The following is a 25,165-nucleotide window of genomic DNA, read 5'->3' as shown; positions in this document are numbered from 1 at the left end:
AAAAAAAAAAATGAAAGAAAAACCCCCTTACGGAGAGGGCAACTCCCCCCCCCACACACACACACACGGCCGCGCGCAGTCAGCAGGTGAACAAAATGGCGGCCCCGCGCGGTTGCTAGGCGACGCGCGGGCCGGGCCGCGGCGGGGTGGGGAGCGGGAGCGGGGCGGGCTCGGCCGCCCCGGACCGGACCGGGCCGGATAGGGCCAGACCGGGCCGCGCCGCCATGTGCTGCCGGGCCCGGCGGCTTCTGGGACGGGAGTATCGGGAGCACCGAGCTGCCCGCCTCTTCGTGAGTAGCGGCTGCCCCCGGGGCTCCTGGGCGGGCAGCGGCGACCCCCGACCCGGCCCGGCCCAGGGGAGAGGGGCGGCGGCGGCGGAGCCCCAGCCCCGGCCCGTTCCCCTGGCTCCTCCACCGAGCAGTGAGCTGCTGCAATATKCGCAGCTGGAGCCGGTGTCCTCCCCGTTTAGGGCGCGTTGGCTTCCGCGCACCCGGCTTTCCAGCAGCTGGCATTGCTGAACTGGTCTCGGCTAGGTTTCTGTGACGRCTTTCCCTTGCTATCGCCCCGGACCGGCCTGCTGCAGCAGTGCTGCTTGAGCCGGTGCCTCGCCCGCAGCTCCGCTCTGGTAGCAGCTCTTGGAAAGCTCCAGAGATTAAATTAATCATGTTTTGTTGTTGTTGTTGTTGTTGTTTTTTGTTTGTTTGTTTTAAGCATATAAGTACTTAAAGGCTGAGATTTATCTTCTTTTTGTTCATTTCAGGGCATTTTTGCCAGGCCTATGAATGATGACTTCCTGGAGTGGTTAGCTGAAGTCCAAGGCCTCAAGGATTCACTCTGGGAAGGTCTGTCGTATGCCTGAAGACAAAGTGTTTGCAATAGCGTGTGCAACTTGTGTGTTTATATCTGTGTTTCATCCTATGGGATCTGCTAAAAAGTACTTAAAGCAGATTTAAGAGTGCAATAGCATCCAGTTGGCTTGTTATTAGTAGTTATCACTGAAAACACACTAGCTTTTAGTGGAACTAAATACATATCTGGAACTAAATAAATATCTTTAATACACAGCATATGACATCTGATCTCTGAGCAAATGGTGTTTTCACGTCATGCATCATTATTCAGTTTCCCTAGAGGACTCAGGAAGCTACATGCAACTGGACCTGGCTGAGCTCGGGAGTAAATGAAGCAAACATGCTCAGATACAAATTTGGTGCTCTGCTTGATAAATGCAGTGCAGCGTCTTACACCTAATGTCTTTCTTTGTGACAGGGGCTGTTCTTCAGCTGTCACTGACGTATAGTGAAAAGTACAATGATGTCCCTCCAACTGTTAAGTTCAACACCATTCCCTTCCATCCCAACGGTAAGGGTTTATGGGAAAAGCACTAGCCATGTGTTCAGCTGTTTTGGAAGTGTTTAACSTGATATTTCAGTTCCTTATGCTAGCATTTCTTTAGTAAACAGGATTCAGATTGCCCCAAGAAATACAATCCAGTTCTTCAAGCATAGTATTGTCACCTGTGTCTAGATCTTTCTTTATGTGTTCAGGTGCCCCTGGGATGGATCCATTTCCTCTAACTGAAGGTCCATCTGCAGAACCTACTGACTGCATGTACATTGGTTTAGCAGTAACTTTCCACAGTGCACAGTGAGCCCATGTGAGACTGGAGCTCTCCAGATCATGGAATGGGAAGGAGAAGGAACTGAGACTGTCACCTCCCTCTCATGGCACTAAGATCGGTTAAAGAGATTAAAAAAGAGATTTAAAAGTTAAACAACATTCTCCTGCCATTTGGTGATAGCAATTATTCTTGAAGCTCAACTACCAGATGTATGTGGTGCCATAGACCTGAGCGAGGTTAGTTCTTTTACGTATGACAGTTTTTTAAATGGAAATTCCCAGAGAGGTTGTGTGTGAAAAGCTTCTCTGAAAGCACACTACTTCATATTATTTAGGTTGCAAGTGTGCTCATTCAGAATCACGGTTTGTTGCACTGACTCACTCTTTTATCTTTACTGCAGTGTAGACATTACCCAGATACCTAGCGCATCTGCTAGTATGCACCTCACTGCACGAGGGCTGCCAATCCTGTGTAGAAGAGCTGGTGAAAGTTATGGTGTGTGGCTGAATTCTGCTGAATTCTGGGTTTCTGTGACTTGAATTTCTGCTGGTACCTAAGCTAGATACTACTGTCCCCAGAATTTGCATCTAAACTTTTCCTATGCCTCAGCCGCTTCTCTTGTACAGTGGCTCTGCACTTTTTAAGACTAAGCATACAACTTTCTGAGCAGAAATCCTTTCCTTCCTGACAGGATCTACCAGGACTGCCTGGATCTGGGCACCGGCTCAAACAAGCGTGTTACTGTAATTCCTCCTGTGTCATGCCATGTTTGTTTGGCCTTCTCTGGTGGAAGCAGTACAGGGGGCAACTGCTGAGCAGTGTGAACAGAACCATCATTTACTGTGAACACGGTTTTCTATGTGTATGGGCAGTTATTTTGCCAGATGGCTGTGGATATCTTAAGAAATAGCTAAGCCATTGCTATGAGAGTATTGCTAGATGAAAAGGAGAAAACCGAACAGTTAGGTTTTTAACATGATCACACACAGTGGCACTGACTGCTGGAGGAAAAGAGGGGTACAGAACCATAAGGACCCTGGTCAGAAGTAAAACTTTGGCAGTGGAATATCATATTCTTAGAGTCACTAGCGAGCAGGAGCAGTGCGAGAGCTTGCTTCTCACCGAGAGGAGGAAGCTGTCCTTTCTGTGGAAGGTCGCTGCCGCTTCTTCCTTGGCTCTCACAGAGCTGCTTGCAGAGCCTGATAATTCCAGTAGCTCCTCTTGGGATTGGACAGGCTGTTCAGAGGGCAGCAGCTCCCAGAGGGAACAGCAATAGTTCTGTGACTATTGCTGCCATACCGAGAGTGGGATTTTGGATGTGGAAAATCATCATTAATTCCAACCTTCAAGGGGGTGTACATGTCTGTGTGACCAAAGAGGTCAAATCCAGGCAAACTAACTTTGAAGCATTAGAGAAGTCACAAATTAAAAGATGGTCTGGACACTAGACTCAATATAGCAGGGAACAGTACCAGAAATGGAATGTTTTTTCTTTTTTCCAAAATAGATTTGCATAAGCCTTATCCTGAAAGGGGGCCGGGTTTTTTGGGGAGACAGTTGGAATAAAATTGGTCAGATGTAGAATAAAAAAATAAAAGCTACTTTTGTGTGTGGGCACAAGTTAGTTTATGCTGAAAAATATCGAATTCTAAGGAAGTTAACGTTCCTAAATAGCCAAGCCATGAAGATTGCACAAGAAGCCATAAATCTGGTGTTTCCTAATTTTTGAGTGCTCAGCATTGCAATATAAATAATAGTCCTTTCAAACATTGCTTTTAGAMAATTTCTTTTAATATACTTTGCAATATTATTTATTTATTTTCTTATCTGGTAGTTAGACTCAGTCCTGAAAATATGCAGAGCAGGATCAAGTCTTAGTGCAGCTACAGCTTTGTATCTATAGAAAAGCTGCTGCTGTGCGGGGAGCTGTAGTGCTATGCGGTGCAAATGCTGGTTGTTCCACGCTGGCACAGAAAGAACGAGCGTGTGCTTTTTCTCCCTTACTCTGCTATTGCAGGAACTGGCAGAGATAAGGGGAGTGCCTGGTTTGCGYGTTGTGTTTTGTGTTGCTGACTCTAAGGCAGTTGTGTTAATTCATTGCTGGCTGCTTCATGCCTGTTTGTTCAGCTCCTCMAAATAATGCTGTTCAAAGGCATTTGTAGAAGGTGGCGAGCACCCAGCTGAGGATGGCATTCAGTTGCTGATTTGATCCTGTAGTGGTTCAGAACATCTGAGCTGCAGATACATGAGGTGGATGGTGTCAACTGAACAGCTCTTTGCCATGGAGGAAAGGAGAACACTTTTACCAGCTCTTGGGCTTGTCTGACCTCCTGATGAGGCAGTTTTGCTCACTAATCTGACAGAAGGCCACATAAGCAAGAGGGAAAGTGTGTATAAGGAGAAAATATTTTTCAGACAATTCAACCAGTACAAGGGGGATAATGGAACTGGATGGACATAACTAGGGAGGGAGAGAAGCAAGACTCAGTTCACTTGTGGAGCTGTACTCTCCTGCAGTGGGTCAGATTACTATGGCTGTGACCATATAGACACACTATTAAAAAAGATCCTAGAAGATAAATGTGTAGATTCTGAAAAAATTGGAAGGAATAGGGAAGAATGAGGAAGATAAGTGATRAATCAGCTCAGTAGTGTTGCATTATTTCTGTATGGGATTAGAAATGTGAAGGTACACAGCAGGTAGGACCTACTGCATACACTCTGTTCATTTGATCAGTGCAGTTGCAATTAAAATTTACAGGCCTGAAATACAGCACACTAGTTGGAGTTGTTGAGTTGCTGCTCTATCCAACCTGGCCATTAGATGTTTAAAAATCCTGGACAACTGTAGAAATTTTAACAGTCTCTGCCAGGACAGATTTTTCTGGGAGRAAAATAAGRCATATATAGGAAAATCAGGATTGTTACTGTGCAGACGGTTCCATAGGGAAGAAGCCTGTAGATAGGTTTTGAGTCATTTAAAAATACAAGATATACAGGGCAAACAGCTGTGATACCTACTTCTTTTAGTATAGAGTAACAAGATTGTTTGATCTTGAAGTTACACATCTGAATGTTTTCTCTTCCTGCAGTGGATCAGTACTCTGGGAGGCCGTGTATAGACTTCCTTGACAACCCTGAGCAGTGGAAAGAAAAGTTAACAATAAGTAACATTTTACTTGCTATTCAGGTAAGGAAAAAGATACTCTTCTATATATCTTCTCTATAAAAAAAGAAAAAAAAAACACTYTATGTGGGTAGTTGTGAATTTTAAAATGCAGACTCCTGGCTGAGTCCAGAGCTTAGGCAAACATGATTTGTGGGCCAGTCTTCTTTGCAAAGAGGAATCATTTCTTTTCACTTCTGCATTTGTTCATCAGTGGTTCACTGGGAAGCACCATAGCTCTTATAAAGACAGGTGATGAAATGAATAACTATTATTGGAGTTATTGCCATTTTTTTAGGTAGACAAAGCTATTGAGCCTTTTTGATCTCCAGGATTTTTGCTCTCTTATYTTGTATAAGTTACTGCTCAAGTGGTGTGAACTCACCCAGTTCTCTGCACTTTAGAAAAATGTTTTAAAGATGCTGATAATTTCACTTCTAAGTTTCCGAGCTACACATTGTTAGTCTTGATTAAAAGTGTTGGGATGAGTCTCAAAATCAGGAGCAATTCAAAGCATTAGCTTCATTTTGACACCTGGACCACTAAAAGTTACTATCCCTTCTGTTTTTATTTATTTGCTTGTACATTTGTTTTTTTAAGACAAAAATGAATGCAGCTTTTCTCATGGAGCAATTTTTACCCTTTACTTCCTCATTTCTAGCCTCACTGATCATCACTTACATCACCTTAAATAATACTACGCTCTCCTCTTGGAACTGAAAATTTCCCGCAGGTGTACATGTGTTTTTTCCAGATAGCTTTGTACTGAGTAAAACAAATGACAGTGTCATGTGTCATTTTTGGCTATCTACTGGGAGTTATATAAAAATGAAATTTGAAAGATTTTTTTTTAAATATAACAGCTACTATGATTCTTTCAGCCACAAAGCAACCAGTTTAACACAATAGAGTTATGTAATTTTACCAACCATGTATGAAAACAGGATTTTGATGGCTTATGTTTGAGAGACTTATGTGTGTGCGCATGTCTTCAGGTGATGCTTTCAAATCCGGTAACAGAAAATGCAGTGAACATGGAAGCAGCAGAAATGCTGAAAAACAATATGCCTCTATATAGGCAAATGGTTGTGCAGTGTGTTAGAAACAGCCTGCATCCCGAAGGTAACACTGTCTCTTTTGTTCTTATTATTCATAAATAAGCACTAAGAATCTTTAAACTCTTTAAATGATTTTAAAAGCTCTTAAACCAGTAAATTTGAGTGATGATTTAATTTAAATGAACATAAAGCAGAGTTTTGAAAGCAACTATGTGGCCTGAATTCAGGTAACTGATCTTGTAAATGATGTAGTGGTGAATGAGATCCAGTGAAATTCATGTGTTCTGGCAAATGCAGTTGAGATAAAACAGGGAGATGGGAAGTGCTGATATTTTCTTTCTGACACACCAGCTGGTTTTGCTACCCTCCAGTCTAAGCATAGTACAGCCACTCAACAAACATTGGCTTTATTTCAAGGAAACAAACAGAAAACAAAATTCAGTCCGTTCAAGCCATCTGATGAGAGCAGACAGAAACCCCCATTTAAGTTTCTTCCTCTTCCCCCGCCTGGCTATTTCTGGAATGGRGGAAAAAAACTTTTCTATTAAAGGAAAGTCCCCAAAAGTCCTCCACCTCCAGAGAAGTCCATTCCTGCCATTTCTTCTGGTCTGGCCCTTAAGTAAGTCCTTTAGCCAGGAGTGCTGTTCCTTAGTGAAGGTGGCATGCTGTTTCTCAGCACAGTGGGGCAAACTCTTCAGGGTTTTTAAAGCCTGCTTGTGTCATGCTTGCAGCGCATGGGCTGACTGAGCTTGGTGATTCTGTWTTACAGTGATCAGTTGATAAAATGGATTCAGTGTAAAACTTGTGGCTGTCTTCTCTCAGTTTGCTTAATAAGTGCCAAAAGGGAGAAGGGGAGTGCAGGTATGGATCCTGTGCTTATTTCTTCTATGCAACAAACCAGATGCTTTAGCCTGTTCACAGTGGCACAAAGTGTCTGGAGTCTAGTGATAATGGAGAAGCTCCTGTTAGCCTCAAAGCGGCAAAGCTCTGCTTTTAGAAGGCCACCATAATCACCTCGTGAGCCAGCTGTCTCTCCATACTCCTTCATTTCTCATATTCTTTTAACATGCTGATGGGGTGAGATGCATTGAATGCAAAGGGCAATCAAACCCAATATTGCTGTTCAAATGTATATATAACCAATTTTTACCTACACGACTATTAAAGACAGGGAAAGAAGGTCAGTTCCTTTGTTACTAAGTCAGCATAGCTTTCACTGAACTGAATCAGTTTACACTGTGTAGGATCAAGATGACCAGTTTTTTTWAAAGACTCTGTTTTTCTCTGCAGAACTTTCTCGTACAGAGAAAGATTGTGTTTCTTCTTTGAAGTTTTACCAGCCAGCTGAAGGATCTTCTCTGGGTTCTGCCAGGTAACAAATTGCAATGAATGTGCTGATTTCACTGCCACTATTTCAGAAAAAGCAGCATAAATCCAGGACATTTGGGGTCTGTATCCTAAAGAGAGCAATTATTTTCTTTTTCCTGTTAGTGAATATTCTCAATTATTTAATTTCCTATGGAGACTTTTGGCAAGCAGTTTCCTACCCAGCTACTGCCAGTAACTCTTGTTCCTAAATGAAACAAGTTCTTCGCCTATAGGAGCATAGCCAGGAAATTTGTCATTGTTGGGCCAAGTGATATTTTTATTTGACCTAATCAATAGCATTTATTTCAGGCAATACATGTTTTAAGATCATTTATTGTATTATTAAATAGCATAGGGAAACCAGTGAATTTACTCTAAAAAAAAATACTAGTTCATTTTTATGATGTATTTCTTTTTGTACTTCTAGGGTTGTACATGGCATCATGGTTGAAATATTTCTGAAGCTAACTTTCAGACTAACAGATGGAGCCAAATTCTTTTTCTCAGTTCAGTTGCTTTTGCCTCCCTCCAGAATTGGGCAGGACTTGGCCTRCTGACAGTTTTCTTAAGGACAAGAAGTTCTCAGCCCCTGTAATAGTAGTGGATTCTGAATTCATTCTGTTTCTAGACCCTAGTAAAGGGGATGTGTCTGAGACAGTAAGGGTAAAATCCTGGCCCTGATGAAATTAAATTCTGATTCACTTTGGTGGAAACAGGATTTCGTTGTAGATTTTTTCCCCCCAAATGTCAGTAGATAAAGAATCAGAGTGATTACAGATTACAAATCAGAAACAAATAGCCTCTGTTTTTCCTCAAAGTATTACTGATCTAGTCTTGCCTTCCATTCTCACATACAACTTCCACTGTTTTCATCACAAGTTTTAAGTGTGGAATGGAAGAGAATTGAGATCCATAATGGAATTGTTTCCTTTTATGGACACAGCTTTAAATATTGCTAAAAGCACAAGGCCTCTGGCAAGCAGCTTTTGACATTTTACAGGACTAAAATGGCAAGGGAGGTTGGAAGGATATCAAAGAAACAAAAATAATGTTCATCACTGAACTCAAGAGCCCATGTTTTTTCATAACTGGTGTCTTYCTCTCACTTTTCCTCTCACTTCCTCTCATTGTTACTTCCTGAAAGATAATAGACAGTAGAGGAATCACAGGGGATTTCCTAATTCAGACAGTGATTCAATCTCCTTGTTTTGTTATGTATAAAATTACGTTGGCCTGATATGTTTTGTATACAATTTAATCCCCTCCCCAATCAAATATTTTTATAGAAGCAGGAGTAATAAGAATGAGATAATGCAGAGCTTTAGGAGGGCGCCAAGTCAGACAATGCTGGCTAGCCGCAAGGAGTAGACAAGAGTCTTGTGCAAGTTTGCCAGGTTTTTTGGTGGAGGCCAGTAAAGGGGACATATTTTCAAATTTCCTTTYGCCCGTAAAAAGATGTTGCTGAAGAAATCGTCAGTGTTTTGAGTTGTTAAAGGAAGTGTCACAAGATGTGGTCAGTGCTGGCTTTCAGTGCCCTTGATAACTATTAATTGTRCAGCGATGGGACCACAGTCTTCGGCCAGAGCCATTGAGGCASGAGAAAAGGTATTTCCTGTGCTTTCATAGGCACAGTGGTTCTGGGACCATTGAGCCTTAGGAACTGCTTTTTTGCCATGCTCTGGAGTGCACACACATTTAATCAAAAATCTGATCTCGTGAAGTCAATGGTAAAATTATGATAAAACACTTGGAGGCTGGGGTGGGAGCAGGGAGAGTTTAGAGCTTCCTTTTCAGACAGTTGTTTCAGGAGATGAAAAATACCAATGTGATACCGGTCGAAAAGGGGAGGGCTAACTTCCCTTCCCATTCCGAAATAGGCGTTCCCGCTTTGTACCTGTGCTAGCTCTCTTGCAAGTCGAGTCCTCCCACAAACCAGTTCCACCAGCTGCCTTGGCTGAGCCCTCACCCAGGGGAAGGGTGGCTCATCTTCTGCTTTGCCTGTAGGCTGAAGCAGCAGACAGCAGGATACCCCTCTGGCTGGAAGGGGAATGGGGTGTGCAGCTGGGACCTGGGAATGAAAGACGCTAAAGCTGGAYGCTGTTAAATCAGCTCAGCTTTTTGGGGGACCTGGAGGCTCTCTGGTTAAAGAATGAAATTCCATGGGATAATCTTAAACCTCTCTAAAATGTCTGTGGTCCTCCCTAACGCCAGCACTGGTGTCTGCCAGACCTTGCGATGTCCCAGTTTAGGAAGCCAACCTAGGAAAAAATGATAGCTTTTTTTTTTTAGTTTTCTGATGGCTTTCCTCTCCGTTCACAGCAGGATCCTATGAACCCTGGAGAGGGATAGGAATCTGTGGACAAAAACACAGGGGAGGGTGGGCTTAGGGGAACACCGACTCRGACTCTTAAGCCGTCATGAAGCTGAAGATTGGCTTACCTTACTTAGGTTGTGRTTACATGGTTTAGTAAAAGATAAAGTAGGTATAGTGCGTAACTGAGGTGGAACAAGGCCTACTGTGTGAATAGCCCAAGCAGCAATGTGATGAACCATAAAGGAATCATATTTAGGTAGTCACTTTGCTTCATTTATTTTGAATATTTTTGTAGTAACTTTGAAACTGAGACAGAAAACTCATGCAAAAATACCAAGTGGATTTTAGAAAACTCAGTGGAAAAAAACATTTCTTCCTTTAACAGGATTTGCTTTATTATCAGTTTTAAAWAGTATTTTATTTTCCTTGAAGTAGAAGAAAGGAGGGACAGAATAATAAAATAATCTTTGTGTTTGCTTCTGACAGTGGTAACAAGCAGRCATATCAGTTTCTCATGGAAGACATTCTTCTTGGGTTTGCTGGAGCTTTGTGCACCTATTTTGTTCTGTCACTTCTCAACCATTAATACTGTAAGAGTTTTAAATCCACTTAATTCATTCTGTTCTTTTGTGAAAGCTGAACATGAATGTCTGTGTTAACTAACAAATTCTGTAATTGCCAGAAACTCCTCCCTTGTTCTGTATTTATGTTTTCAGAGGGATTAGAAGAATTTCATTTGAAGATTACCACAGGACGTGGTCTRCAATAGCTACATCAAAAGCAGGAGATCATTTTAAAGACTCATGTAAGATGATATGCACGTTTTAGCAAAATCAAACATAATGGACCTGATGCTGTCCTCATGCCAGATTTATACTAGTGTAACRATTCTGACTGCATTCAGGCTGTTTTTGCAAGCCTCAGGTGTCCCAAATTTGCAGTCAGATYATGTGTTGATGTGAACTCACATATGTCAAGACAGCCATGGAAGTTTGCACCTACTGGAAGTCAGTCTTTATTACATGGTTTGGACTCTGGCGATATGGTGGCATTGCACAAACCCGAGGCAAAGGGATGGCCATTGCCTCAAAGACCTTCCAGTCAGGGATTGTCCTTTCTGGCTGGGGAGGGTGGTGGAAATCTGAGTTTCAATTGGACAGCTTGATGTTGGGGAGCCATTAATTACAGGTGTTACAACATCTTGCAACTGAACTGTCTGCAGAAGACAGTGGTAAGGAAACAATAGGTGGTGAGGAAAGTATGTCAGCTGTGGTCTTTGAGAAGATCTGGTAAGAAGGGAACATTCTACTGCTGCTGTATCTAAATCACTAACCAAACTGGATAATTGGTAATGTTTTGCTAGGGTTTATATGAGATCATTGTTAATCTGGGTTTGCAGTRTTAGGGTTATATTATTATTTGTTATACTGTATGCAGAATAAATGGCAGGCAGTCCACATTTTTTGTTTTCCTTTTGTTGTGCAACTCAGTGGCAGTTCTGGAGTGCACTACGAAAAGATGTCARATCTCACCAATTATCTGTTATTCAGGAGACTGGGGGTGAAGAGGGGTGAAGAAGCCTAAGCAGCATAAGTAAAGGACAAAAACATAAGCAGCTCTTAGGTCCAGGTAGCTTCTAATAAATCTGCCTCAGGAGCCCTAGTGCATTTGGTTGCAGGAGAACTTAGCAACAGAACTAGCTGGAGTTCAGAAGCGGTATATCCAAGTGGTACTAGAGAGACCAAAGGGAGCAGATGATTCATCCCTTTCCTTTCCCTAGATACAGTGGTGCAGAGATCTTTGAATAAGTCTGTTCATATGAAAGCCCATGGAGACAGGCTGAGCTGTCTTGGAAGCACAGATCCTGCAGAGCTTTGGTGCAGGGTCATCGTTCTGAACAGCAGCAGCTGCCCTTCCTTGCGTCCCCTGGTGGCTTCAGAGCTGCTTTGGCATGGTGCAGTGTCTGAGCTAAGGACAGGCTGTTCTGGCCTGTGCAGAGCCAGCACAGGTGTCTCAGAGCCTGTGGAATAGTTTTTTGGCAGCCCAAATAATCCATTCACAGACGGAGGAGACTTGACTGTGCTTCAATTGTGTGTGTGCAGTGTGGCCTCCCCCATGCATGTTCAGTTCTAAACTATGCTAGAAAGTGTCAGGGTGATTTTGATGGAGTTCTTTTGAATTTGCCGCCTGTGGAAATGAGATCAAAGGTGCAGCATGGAGTTTGAATTTAATAACAGTACTCAGCTGTGAGTTGGTTAGGTCGTGAACCAGCCTCATTGAAATTCATAGCAAAATCCATAGTGACTTAAAATATCGGTAACAAAATATAATAAAAAGGGGATTTTATTATGAGCAGTGCAAATATCAGCATGACTTAGGTATGCAATAGCTTTGGATAATTTAGTGGTTAGTATGTAATTCTCTCTAAGTGTAATTTTCTGTAATTATACCATTTTAGTTTTTGAAGATCCAGAATTCGTAGGGAACTACAGTGRCTGGAAGGCAAAAAATGAGAAAGGAACAGAAGACTGGGGTGAGGATAGGTAAGTTTAAATTGCTGTACATTTACATGTGGGGGTCTTTGAAAATGCAGTGGCAGTGATGTAGTGATGTTTTCAKATTTTGGGTGTTTGTCCCTGTGTGTCCTTTAGCTATAGCAGTTCTCATCTTATCTTAAATTTTGCCCCGTAAGCCAAATGTTGCTCTCTGAGTGTGGCTGTTCTGGGGCAAATTGGGAGGGAAGGACATGCCATAGCCAGGATACTGTCTAAACTGGTAGCTTTACCAGAGCACTCCTCAGAAAGGAGACCCTCCCTGCCAAACACTGCTCGAATTTGCTGGGAAAAATTTTTCCTTGGTGTAACCGGATGAAATGGCTGAAGTTGCTGACACTTAAGCTTAGCTGAAGCTGGATGAAGGTTAGTAAAATTTTACTCTTGAGTTTTCCTGTGAGTTAGTTTGTGGAAAAAAATTAGGGAAATTGCAAAGCCAGAGGCTGTGTCATGTCTCGTAGATAACTGGAGTTTTCTTATGTTTTATTTCTTCTGTGGTAACTCTATATAACAGGTCAAAAAATGCCTTTTCACTTCGAATCCCATTCGTCTTCAACATCAATTAGAAAGAAAAGAACTGCTTCATTGAATCTGAAGGACAGCAAGTCCTGAATTCAAATTAGGAGGAGTTTTTTTCTTTCACAAGAAGCCTCTAGAATATAGGGTTAATTATCCTTTGACACGGCTTCCTTGTTTTATTTCCCTTAACAGAACTCCTTTGTTTTATATGTTTGATAATTGTTTCATCATGTAGTGGCACAGCAGCCTACAAGAACCCAGAAATGCTTTGAATGTCCCTTTTTTTGCACATAGCAGAGGCAACCTGGTGTTGTTTCAGGATGGTATCTTCATCTCCAGCTGTAACAATTTTTTCATATTAAATTTGTAAAAACTGGAGAGGAAATTGAGAAGGTGAACTTTCTGATTTTAAAGGGGGGAAGATGCCTCGTGATGTGCTTTGGGTGCATCTCGGTGCCACCTGGTGGCAGCAGATAATATGCTTTTAACAGCTTGCTTCTTGCCTTTGAACTGCTGGGTTTGATTGATCAAAGACAGGTCCAAACATTCAGCTGCAGGTTCAAACACAGGCTTTCCTCTCAATTTGTATTTTTTTTCCCCTCAATTGCAAACAGCTCACAAAATATGCTTGTTTTTTAAAGCTTGCAGTCTGTTCTTAACTCCTGGCATGGGATTAGAGAGGAAAGAGGCCAAAAATTTGCTGACATAAGTGCAGTAGAAGAAATCTTAATTTCAGTTATATAATAAGGCAAATGTTCATACTTAAAATGTATGTTCTTCATGAAATTGAATCTCTAAATTCAATTACTTCTATAAAAGAGATTTGAAATACAGCTTGTTTTGTCTAATATGTTGTTAAAATTACTGTGAGCCGTTTGCTCCTGTTGTGTTTTTACATGTTCACTAATTACAGTGGCACTGAGTCAATTTCTGCTTCGTTAAGCCAGTGCAAGCTTTTGGGGGCTAGTGGTTTGTCCTGGCCTAACAAGCAGATTTTTTTTAACAATCTTCCTTGGGAAGGACTGGGTATCAGTACAGAAATAATGGTGAAACACAGGGAAATKGGAAGGTGCCATATATAAAGATGTGATTATAATGTAATGAACTTTAAGAAGCGTAGGATGAGAAGCAGTGCAGATCTTGGAAAAGCTCTTAAGCAGTCACAGTAGTTTGGTTTTGATGGTGAGAGACAGAAGTGTACTCATTGTGGAGGGAAAAGAAGAATAAAACGACAAGCACATTTTCAGAGCACTTTCTGAACAGAGGCAAGTGGAGAGGAGCTGGCTGTTGGCATGTCTCTGTGGCAGWGGCTAATAGTTTGTGCCATTTTAGCCTAAGGTAGTGGCAGGAGACCTCCCAGGAAAGTGGCTATCATAATCTGAGGTTCAACATAGGTTGCAGAAGCCATCTAAGAAGCTAAGTGAATATTCAAAAGGACAGGCGTGCTATTCTGCAAGCAATGCTACATTKCTAGTTTACAGCTAACTGAAATATTTCTGTAACAGCTATACTTAAAACCACAAAGTGGGCATTCTGGTGACCAAGAAGGGAACAGAAGCACAAGCTTCCAGCTCCCAGCCAAGCAGGTCTGCTTCTTCCCAGGAGCTCTCGCAGTTACTTGTGTGTACCAGCGAAATTCACATAACAAAAATGTGCACCGTAGGAATGCACTTGGATCTTGCAGGTCTTTTTCATTTTCCTTGTCTGATATACCAGGCATTCTCAGCATATGAATTATACTTGTGCTCTCTAAAAACTAGTGCTGCTAGGATAGGATGGTAAAGAATATACAGTTAGAATTTGTATGTGTGTTTTGCTAAGCTACTTAAAAACTGCTAAAAGCTGGTGTGCCATCTTGTGGCTGGAAAGAGAATGTAATGAGCAGATAATGTGTTTTGATGACTATTTATTTTTGTTTCATTAGAGATAAATTAAAAATCGATTAACAGCAGCTTATTTTGGAACCATTTCCCCCCACTGCTGATAATTCCTATATTCCAGAATATGTGAACATAAAAAATACCCTCTAAATCATAGAATCATAGGATCGGTAAGGTTGGCAGGGACCTCTGGAGATCATCTAGTCCAACCTCCCTGCTCAGCAGGGTCGCCTAGAGCATGGTAGACAGGGCTGCATCCAGGCGGGCCTTGAAGATCTCCAGAGGAGACTCCACAACCTCTCTGGGCAACCTGKTCCAGTGCTCCGTCACTCTCACAGGGAARAAATTCCCYCTCACGTTCAGGCGGASCTTCCTGTGCTTCAATTYCTGCCCATTGCCTCTTGYYCTGTCACACGGGACAACCAAAAAGAGTTTRTCCCTGTCCCCTTGACACCCTCCCTTCAGGTACTTATACACATTGATAAGATCCCCCCTCAGTCTTCTCTAAAAGCCAAGGCAGAATGACAGATACTAGATGAGATACTGGGCTGGCCTGCATTTTAAAGGATGTTATTCTCTGAAATTTTTTTACTTCAGCAGTTTTAGCTCCCAATTCCAGCTGTATTTTGATACTGCAATAGAGAAGTGATGAGAAGTCAAACTGAATAATAGTGATTCACTGAAGGGCAGTGAAAATGGAGGACACAAGCTATTTTTCAGTTATATTTAATCCCTCTTTTGTACTATTTCATCCCTAGTACATGACTGCTTTTTAGACTTGCACTCTTTGTTTAACAACGGAAAACAAGGTGAAAGGGATGWGGCAAGCCTAAGAACTGTATAATGTGATAGAAACAAAGTTGTGTGTACATATGTTATTAGTATCACCTCATATTTCTGATGTGATAGGATACCAGCAGCATAATTCATTTTTCTGTGTTTTTTCTCTTAGTTACCTTTTATTTTTCCTCTTCATTTGAAAAACATAATTTGTTTCAGTTTATCTCACACACTTGTGAGGCTCAGTCCTRAAAGGTGTTCAGCAGTCTAATAAAGAGCCAGCAAAGTTCTTAACAAATAATTATCTTCAAAATTGACAACTCTGCAGTTATCTTCCAACCATTAAGTTCAGCATGCCTTAATCATGCTTTTACAGTTTTTTGTGTGATTAGTGCCTTGTCAAAACAGGTGTGTGTGTGTGTGTGTGTGTCCATCAAGCTTGGTTCACAAGCAAAACATGTCCAACGTGTTCCTTCAAAAAACTCTTGCTCACCTCTGCTTCCTAATACTTCTTGTAAGTGCTTGTTGAACTGAACCACAGCTATAGTAGTCATTTTGCCTTTTATATAAAATTGTCGTAAGCAAGTGTGCACTAAATTGATTTCATCCATCARGTTACATTTTTTGCTTACAGATGCACTGCTATAATCTCTCAGCTCATCAGAAAGCAAAGGAAACAGACAGCTGCAAGACTGTCTGAATTGAGCAAGATTGAGGTACAAAACTACCAGTTTTGCCAGTCTCCAGGTAAAGAGTCAGTACCACATAAATTAATCCTTCCTATGACTATATATGATGTGATTTTCCCCTTTTCTTCACCAGTGTAAGTCTGCTGCACATTCATTGTAATTTAATGCTATCATGAGTCTTGAATCAGGTATTATGTCATTTGTGAATTTAACTGTGATTCCACCCAGGGAAATATTACGTTGGAAATTACGGGCAGAAACAGACTTTGTGGAAGAAAATCAATGTCACTGTAAATACACATCCAGATCACCAGCGTACTAGTAATGGTCACAGATTATTTCTTCAGTATTGTCTATTCAGAAGTGTAAGTGTTAGCAATATATGAACTTCTCTTCAGTGAGACTTGACTAGGAACCTGCTCTAAATCCTGCAGTGGATTATGTTTTGGCTAGGGTTTGTAAGTTTGATTTTTCTCTGTTAAGTGAAGAAAATCAGGATCAACTCGACTCAAATATATACAAGCTTCACCAAAGTAAAGGTGATATAAACAAAAAGAGAATTGTTTTTTAAATATCTCAAGTCAGGAGGTAGGTTACACTTTTTTTTGTTATTATAAGGTTTTGTTTTTAAAGATTTTTTTTCACCAAAAAAGAAGAAAGAGCAGATATAAAATTAGTATGTAGAGGGACTGTTGAAATATAACTGTTACATATTGATTTTAAATATTCAGTATTTCAGGGGAGTGCTTTTAATAGCTCTCCAACATTTGTCATTACCTGCTGACAAGGAGTCTTCATAGTGTTGCTGATATGTTTCACATTGACCCAATATCTTTTCCAAAATAACAGCTCCTGAAATTAATATAATATCAGCTCATCAGAGACCCAAACAATACCACATTAAATTTGTTTGTTTCAAATTACTCAATGTCTAAATATATTTTTTAAAAGGTAGTCTATTGGGACCAGCTTTTCTTACCATGAGCTTTTCTTATCACTGAGCCTTTACACAGTAACACGAAAATCTTCCCTTTTTTGCCCATGCCAAGCAGGTGGTAGGCAAGCATGGCATCTGCAACACTGAGCGAAAAAGCCCTATCCTAGCACTCCTCCCAACATACTGAAGCAGAGCTGGGATATATCCACTGCTGTAATTTGAGGGCTTAAGTAGCTATGACAGAGCTGCTGACTCCACCCAATCCCACCGCTTGCTTTAGCTTAGAATCATAGACTCAGGAAGGTTGGCAGGGACCTCTGGAGATCATCTAGTCCAACCTCCCTGCTCAGCAGGGTCACCTAGAGCATGATAGACAGGGCTGCATCCAGGCGGGCCTTGAAGATCTCCAGAGGAGGAGACTCCACGACCTCTCTGGGCAACCTGTTCCAGTGCACTGTCACTCTCACAGGGAAGAAATTCCCCCTCACGGTCAGGCRGAMCTTCCTGTGCTTCAATTTCTGCCCATTGCCTCTTGYYCTGTCACACGGGACAACCGAAAAAAGTTTATCCCTGTCCCTTTGACACCCTCCCTTCAGGTACTTGTACACATTGATCAGATCCCCCCTCAGTCTTCTCTTCCCCAGGCTGAACAGGCCCAGCTSTCGCAGCTGGTCCTCATAGGGCAGGTGCTCCAGCCCTCTGATCATCCTCGTAGCCCTGCACTGGACTCTCTCCAGTAGCTCCATGTGTCTCTTGTCCTGGGGAGCCCAGAACTGGACACAGGACTCCAGATGAGGCCTCCGCAGGGCTGAGTAGAGGGGCAAGATCACCTCCCTCAACCTGCTGGCAACACTCTTCCTAAGGCAGCCCAGGAGACCATTGGCCTTTTTGGCCACAAGGGCACATTGCTGGCTGATGTCAACTTGTCATCCACCAGCACTCCCAGGTTCTTCTCTGCAGAGCTGCTCTCCAGCAGGTCAGCCCCCAGCTTGTCCTGCTGCCTAGGGTTATTTTTCCCTAGGTGCAGGACTCTGCACTCGCCCGTGTTGAACCTCAGGAGGTTCCTCTCTGCCCAGCTCTCCAGCCTGTCCAGGTCTCTCTGAATGGCAGCACAGCCCTCAGGTGTATCAGCCACTCCTCCCAGCTTGGGATCACCAGCAAACTTGCTGAGGAGGCACTCTGTCCCCTCATCTAGGTCACTGATGAAGAAGTTGAACAGGATGGGACCCTGTTGTGAGCCCTGGGGGACGCCACTAGCCACAGGCCTCCAACTGAACTCCCCACCACTGATGACGACCCTCTGGGCTCTGCCTTTCAGCCAGTTCTCAATCCACCTCACCGTCCACTTGTCTAACCCACACTTSCTGAGCTTSYCTAGGAGRATGTTCTGGGAGACAGTGYCAAAAGCCTTSCTGAAGTCAAGGTCCACAACATCCACTGCTCTGCCCTCATCTCCCCAGCCAGTCATTCTGTCATAGGAGGCTATCAGATTGGTTAAGCAGGAAAAGCTTAACCTTAAGCTTCAGGGAGCTGCAGCCAGCTGTTGCATAAAGATCTCCTGAAATGTCAAGTTTTTGACTGAAGAGACTGGAAAAAARACTTTTACAAAATCCTGCACAGCAAATCACTGCAGCCTGAATCTTTCATACTCAGTAACAGAAGGGGCAGGACTGAAAGTTGTCTGTACTGCAGACGGGGGAAACTGTTTATTAGGAACACATGACTGGGCAGTGAACTCTATAGTTTGGTTACACTGTCTTATAATTGCATTTTTCCTTATAAGCCTAAGCATTTTCCTTACCAAGCTTGTACTTGGAAAGAAAAGAGGTGACACATTGAAACAGCATTTTTGTCAATACCTTAGAAACAAAATGTCTTACAGACRCTTCCTAAGAGTATTGACCATGGTTGCAAAACCTACAAGAGTTCAGCTGCATGTTTTACATGTGAAAAATACAAATTTCATAAGCTTTTTTTTCTTTTTTTTTTTTTAAAGAACAGCATACAAAGCAAGAGTTTAGTGGTTTGGAGCATTGTGATTTTTCTAGCATTCAAAGTAGATGACATCACTAACTGACTGCAAATTAGTCAGAAAAAGATGTTTTAAAATAGCACCATATTTCTCAATAAGTCTGTTCCTTGTTTGTCTTATGGGCATATGGGCTTACTTAACTGACAAAACCAAATTATGTATTATATATAGGACAGAAGAGTCCTAGAGCTATAAAAGAGCAAATAGGAATCCTGCTGACAGAATTGTTAATATTGATAATGATGGAAGTGGTAGAAAGGTTATTTCACTCATTGAGAACAGAACATTGTGATATTTAGGCTCTGAGACAGAAAGAAACTTTATTTGACAAGTTAAAAAGCAGTTGTCCAGAATAGTTTGGAAGAACATGTTTAGCTGTAGTTTAAATGGATTAGTGGCCAGATTTCAGGCAGAGCTGTCAATGACAGATGAAAAATTAGGTTATTACATTGTTCTGGAACTTATTATACAAGTATTTGCTATTTATAGTGCATGTCAATCCCCATGTTTTGTATGCATTCCCAGCAGATACAGTTCCTTGTATGACAAATTCAGATCTGTATTTAAACTGAAAAATATTATTTGGCCCATTTTGGAAGCCTCCTTTCTACTCAACCTGATGTCCTGAGTTTTCTTCAGTAATTATTAATCTTCTGTCGTGTTTGAAACCACAGATGTGCCTGACCTCCCATCAGAAAGGCAAACAGTGGATGAAGATGAAGATGACAACCAAGAAGAACTATGGGAGAATGAAGTCGACAGTCTAGTAGCTTGGACTAACACTCTGTCTAACAAAAGATTAGAGGATTAAATCAGAGAAATTGTATAGATAGATAAACAAGTACTATATATATTTAAGTCTAAGAAYTTTTATACCATCCCTACCAGGCAAATCTTTAGTTGTGACTTGGTCTTTTTGGCTTGGCACTGTTGGTTTCAGCTAGCTGGTGAGTAGGAATGGAACAAGAATCTCTTTTGCCTATGCAACCATGGCTTTTTACCAGTATTTGTGCCTCCTTAYTGCTCTTGGTGGTTTGTTGCTGTGTAATTGTTTGGATCTTATTACTTAAATAGCTTGCTGTTTTTAGGTATTCTAACCTCTGCAGGGCCTAGAGTAATGACAAGGTATAGCAACAACTATGAAGATGCAAGTAGCTTTAACTGCATGGGAGAAAAGATCTATTGAATGAGAGGATGCTATTGCTTATATCAGACTGTGGTTATGTTCAGAATCTGAATCCAACAATGATAATTTTTCACTCCAACCTTAGATCAGATCTTGGTTCTTTTGGCAATAAGACAGTATTCACTTACATTGGTGAATATGAAATGCGTGGATGTGGCATTTCACCTAAAAGAACTTTATATGTCTCTTAACTCTTCCTGGCTTATCCATTGTAGCCAGCACTGAGTAATTCCCACAGCTGTGTTGAGACATATGAAAAGGTCAAATGACACATAGGTAGACAGGCTAGTAAAGATTCATATGACCTGGATCCAGACTCAGGTTTCAAGAGCTAGCCTGATACTCTCATTAGCTAAACAAAAGGCATGCTGTCATAAAGACTGTGGAATCGCATTCACAGAAGGTCTTTGAGAATACAAAAGAAATATGTTTTTATAATCTTCAAGTCACTGCCTCTTTAACACATCTACACACTGTCTCAGGAGAGATGTAAGTGTGTTYTAATACTTGCACACTGTTTCCTTGGCGGGGGAAACAAACTTGTAGGACTGAAGCGTAACTGTGAAAGAGGCAAGTACTARGAATCGATTAGAAATGTCTGCTGTRTGATTGAACTTTAAGAATATTTGTTATCTGAATATTTAGAGATAAAAAGATATGAATGTCAGACCTCTGAAACCTGTACTCTAGCTAATATAGTAGACAGAGTAGCTGTTAGGATRCGAGCCTGCTCCAGGGTGTGCTTTATGTGGATGAAGTGCTGATGGAGTGCTAGCTTGGATCATGGGAAACCCATATGAAATGGCTTTGTAACRGCAGATATGTTATGTTTTTATGAGTCACAAGCCTCTCTGTGCCTCAGCTTCCCATTGTAGGAGTAATCTTTTCCTCAAAATGGTCCTGAAGAATAAAAACATTGAAAACTGTGAGGCACATACGTACTGCAGTGCTTGCAAGAGTTTTTTTTTTTTTTTTTTAAAAAAGGAGCCCAGGGCTGAAAGATAGGTAATCTGTCCCCTGTCCACAACTGTGTTTCTATGTCATGGCCATGGACAAGTCATTTCACCTTTCTGAGATTTCCTTCTCGTTGACCTGTCTTATCTACAAGGGTGGTGTGTTCTTCAGAACAAGATTTGCTTCTGTGATGTGCTTAAATGTTCATAGCCAATCTGATCATCCTCTGAAAACACTGTACTATTTCCAGAGCAAAGCAGGATCTTTGGAACTTATCAATAAACTCAGTTTTCAAAGAAAATCCTCATATTAGCCTTGTAATGCATGAAAAATTGTTGTCTTGTATGTTTTATGTACACATACATGTTTACCTCTGTTGAAATCTGAGATTTGCTTAATTTGAGCAAGGAGTTTAACTAGGAGCTTGGTACAAAGATACAAAGGCACAAAGATACATTATGCATAGACTTACACATTTACATCTGGAAAAATTAATAAACTTTCATGGTGCAAAATTGCTACTTGTGATCAGCAGGCACAGAACACAAAATGAGTCTGAGTAGGTACTAGCTCTGCTAGACTGATCTCTAAAGGAAGGATGGTTAACTCTACCATGTCCTTGCAGGTGTCTTTCTGGAAGCTGATTGCAGCCTTGAATGCAAGGGATATATAATGAAGGGAAAACATAGCTTGCATTGCAGTCTGTGGATGCAGATGATATCACTTTAATCCTGTTGAACATGTGTGGAAAATGATCTCCTGCTGCAGACGCTTTGTATCTTTTCTAATGGAAATCCAGCTCCAGATTTTCCCACATACAGAGTAAATGGGACCTGCACTGCCATCCTTTAAATTTCACACCTCTTTATGGCCTCTTATCTGTGACCTTTGCTTCCTAGAAGTATTATAGGCAGAGTGTAGCTCAGGTGGTGTATGTCTGCTATGCGAAATAAGAGTGTATGTGACATAGTGGTTGCATTAAAGGAGAACATTGTTCGCTCTCTGTTTTTTGTCTTTTTTTTTTTTTTTAATCAAATACCTGTAGAAAAGCTAACCAACTGCAGATACTCCTCGGCCGTGTTTCTGGTTACTCACTGTGATTTCACAAGCATAAGCGATCTCCCTGAAGTCCCTTCAGATGCGCCCACAGGCTGCAGGAGCAGAGTGGAGCCGGCCTGCTGCTGCGGGAGCCCCTTCTCCTCTAGATGGCACCGGCCCCCTGCGCAGGGACAGAGCTTGTGGAGATGCCTCGCTTGGACGTTGGCTGCAGAAAGGTATGGCCCTGCTTGCAATTGTTTATAAAAGCCCTTCGGCTTTTCACAGATGATACATTCTCTGAGAGGGTATTTAATGCAGCACAACAGGAAGGCTCTTCAAAAGAGCATCTTTCAGATGTTGTCTCCACCAGTGCTGAAGGAACTGGGCCAGTGTGTGTCCCGTGGGCTGGGCTGCAGGCTCTGCTMGCCCAGTGTTTAGCGTCAGCAGCTCGAGGAACACCAGCAGGAGGGATACGCTGCACACTCCCYTCCCGTGTAAGCCTTAAATGCATACGTGGTGCAGCCCCTCGGAGAGCACTGGGCCTGCGGAGCCCAAGTGCAGCGCTGGTGAGTGCTGGTGAGTGCTGCGGGAAATGCAAGGCGCCCTGCAGCCCACGCTGGAGGGGACGTAGCTGGCATGTGCTCTTACTGGTGAGTGTGTGTGACTGCGTTATTACACAGCCTCAAATGCATGTTTGTAAATAAGCGTGGAAGTGTTGCAGAGCCCATATGCTGTGCTCAGTCTGCAGAGCAGACCCCAGTGGTATAAGCAGATGTAMGCACCCAGAGCAGAAGATGCTTTGCCTCCTCTACCATGCTTTCTGTGGGCTGCTGAGCTAATAGTCTGGGTAATATTCCCCAACTACTCCTCGGCAGATCAGCCAGGTTCCATGCAGAGTAAGACAGTACTTGTGCTGTACACCTGTATCATGACATTTCATAGTCAGGGTAGGCTGAAAAGCAGTTTAGAAGGGGTTAGTAAAGTGCAGGAGACCTATTTCATAGTGAGACTAATGTTAGAGTTACAAAAGTCGGTAAATGGTTTGTTTCCCTTGGTTGCAACTTCCCCTGGGAGCATACATGTAACCATATGAATTAGMCTGCATATATAGGTTTGTAAGATATTTGTGACAGCTATCTACTCGTTTTTATAATAWACTTTTTTTTAACATCAAGGTTAACCTTACTCGGGCCCTAAGCTTGGCTGACTTCAAAGTGCTACCCTAGATCAGCAGAAAATTCTGCTGGCAAGGGACTGCTGACCGGCTCCCTCCTGTTCCTTTTCTCACTAGGGGTGTCCTGTGGCTTAACATCCAGCAAGCAGGTTGATCAAAGGTAACCAGTGAGAAACAACACGACTGGCTCAACCAAGGGGTGAGAGAATGAAAGTGGAAGGATCCCTTTTATCTTGAGCACACTGTAAAATATGTTAATAATTCAGAGTATCCAAGGACAAAAAGACAACCCTTAAAAGGGAGGTGAGAAAATGGCAGAAGTTTCTGAGAGTTGTTTACAAAGCAGCTAAATCAAACAAATCTCTCATTTGACTCTAAGCATAAGAAAGAGGTGTGAACAAATTCTTAATTAGATTGATGCCCGAGGCAAAGTGCCTTACGCTAAAGTTAGGTTGCCTAGTGTTTTCTTTTTAAAGGGAAACATAAAGAAGGAATAATCTAAAATCTTCAGGCCCGGTCCCCTGCTGTGGTGATTGCTGGTGTGAATAGCCCTAAAGGTTACAAGGTTTGCCTTGAAGTGAAGCCCAGTCKGTGGGGAATTTTTGCCAGCATCACAGTTCCTACCTTGCCCCCTTTTCCCAGCAGCTCTGAACAGTGCACRGGAGGATATGAACCAGCCAGGGCTGTATTACTGTAAGGTGGAGCAGCCCTCGTGCTGCCTTTCTGCAGCATTTAATCAGGGATTTTGGAAACCCTTAGCATAGCTCTGAGCTAGCCAGGGAACGCTCCTTGGAGGCTCTAAGGAAGCAACAAGGCTTTCTTACCGAGTCCCGTGTTTTGGGGCACAACTGGGGATGCAGTTTCGTTAGGTTTTTAGTTTGTTCCTATTCTATTACAAGGAGTGTAATATCCTGTCCTCCGGATAGCAGCATCCYAGTAATGACCTGCACAGGCACCCCCATGCCAAAATGCCTTTTCTAGGAGTGTCACCACTACAAGAGATGGATCTGAATCTTTTAATCTGACCAGGTTAGTCCTTCCAAACATGGAGAGTGCTGAAGAGCTTTTCTCTGCAGTGCTCACTTTTAAGGAAAGAAAATCTAATCTTCCAGTATGATGAGTGAGTTTAGAAAACTTCAGAAATTCTGTAGCGTTTTTCTGTATTGTCATCCCCTGCATATGACTAATASTGCTCCTTCTGTTTGAGAACGGTTGTTTAAACCACCTGAAAACATGCACTTCTTGTGGTTCRTGGAAAAGGAATTATTACCAGCAAATCCGTGATTGGACTTCCTTGAGTACAAGCCAAGCAACATTATCTTGCCCTGAATACAGTAATAGTCTTGCGTAGACTGGGGTGAGGATGGGGAACAAACCAAAATGCTAGTAGCCAGGCAGATGAACCTCGCAGAGCCCAAGCCTTTGAAAGCTTTCCAGCTATTATCCCTTCTCTGTTGGGGGTTGCGGCTCTGATGATTTCCGTGTGTCTGCAGAGCAAGTACAGCTGCGATTTAAAATGATGGTACATTAATTGTTAAATTACATTGGAGATCCCAAGAAATGCATGTTAGTGCCACATTAAAGCCACATTACTTTATCATGATTAATTGCACAAGGAATATCAAATGAATTATTGATTGGTCTCTCATTACCACAACAGCTGTCTGTCATTACTGTGCCTGGCGGTTTGTGATAAGTATTGCTSTTGTCATTTTCTGGGCTAAACTCTCCAAGATGAACCATAATCTACATTCCCATTGCTAATAGATGCCAATTTTCCTGCTTTCAGTGGTCGGAGGGGAAGGCATTAAAGTATAGTCCAGAATCAGACTAAATAGTCTTAAGTCACTTTTAGTACCTTGTTAAGGACTGAAGAATTACACTGTGTTAGAAATAT

General features: G+C 42.1%; 1 protein-coding gene across 1 annotated transcript; it reads left to right on the top strand.

Annotated features, from left to right (window-relative positions):
• Positions 1-155: 155 nt before the first annotated feature.
• Positions 156-21,071, top strand: UBE2U (ubiquitin conjugating enzyme E2 U). The gene is made up of 10 exons (XM_085306044.1): positions 156-290; positions 761-842; positions 1,270-1,362; positions 4,714-4,811; positions 5,783-5,909; positions 7,136-7,217; positions 10,244-10,332; positions 11,986-12,070; positions 15,893-16,005; positions 19,591-21,071. The coding sequence occupies exons 1-10, from the start codon at positions 225-227 to the stop codon at positions 19,725-19,727; spliced, it is 972 nt and encodes a 323-aa protein (XP_085162170.1). The 5' UTR covers positions 156-224; the 3' UTR covers positions 19,728-21,071.
• Positions 21,072-25,165: the final 4,094 nt, after the last annotated feature.

This window comes from Rhea americana, unplaced genomic scaffold (genome assembly GCF_003343005.1).
Source record: "Rhea americana isolate MKP2758 unplaced genomic scaffold, rheAme1 scaffold_230, whole genome shotgun sequence".
Taxonomy (NCBI): Eukaryota; Metazoa; Chordata; class Aves; order Rheiformes; family Rheidae; genus Rhea; species Rhea americana.
The sequence above is the reverse complement of the archived record's forward strand: the minus strand, read 5'-3'. Positions and strand labels throughout refer to the sequence as shown.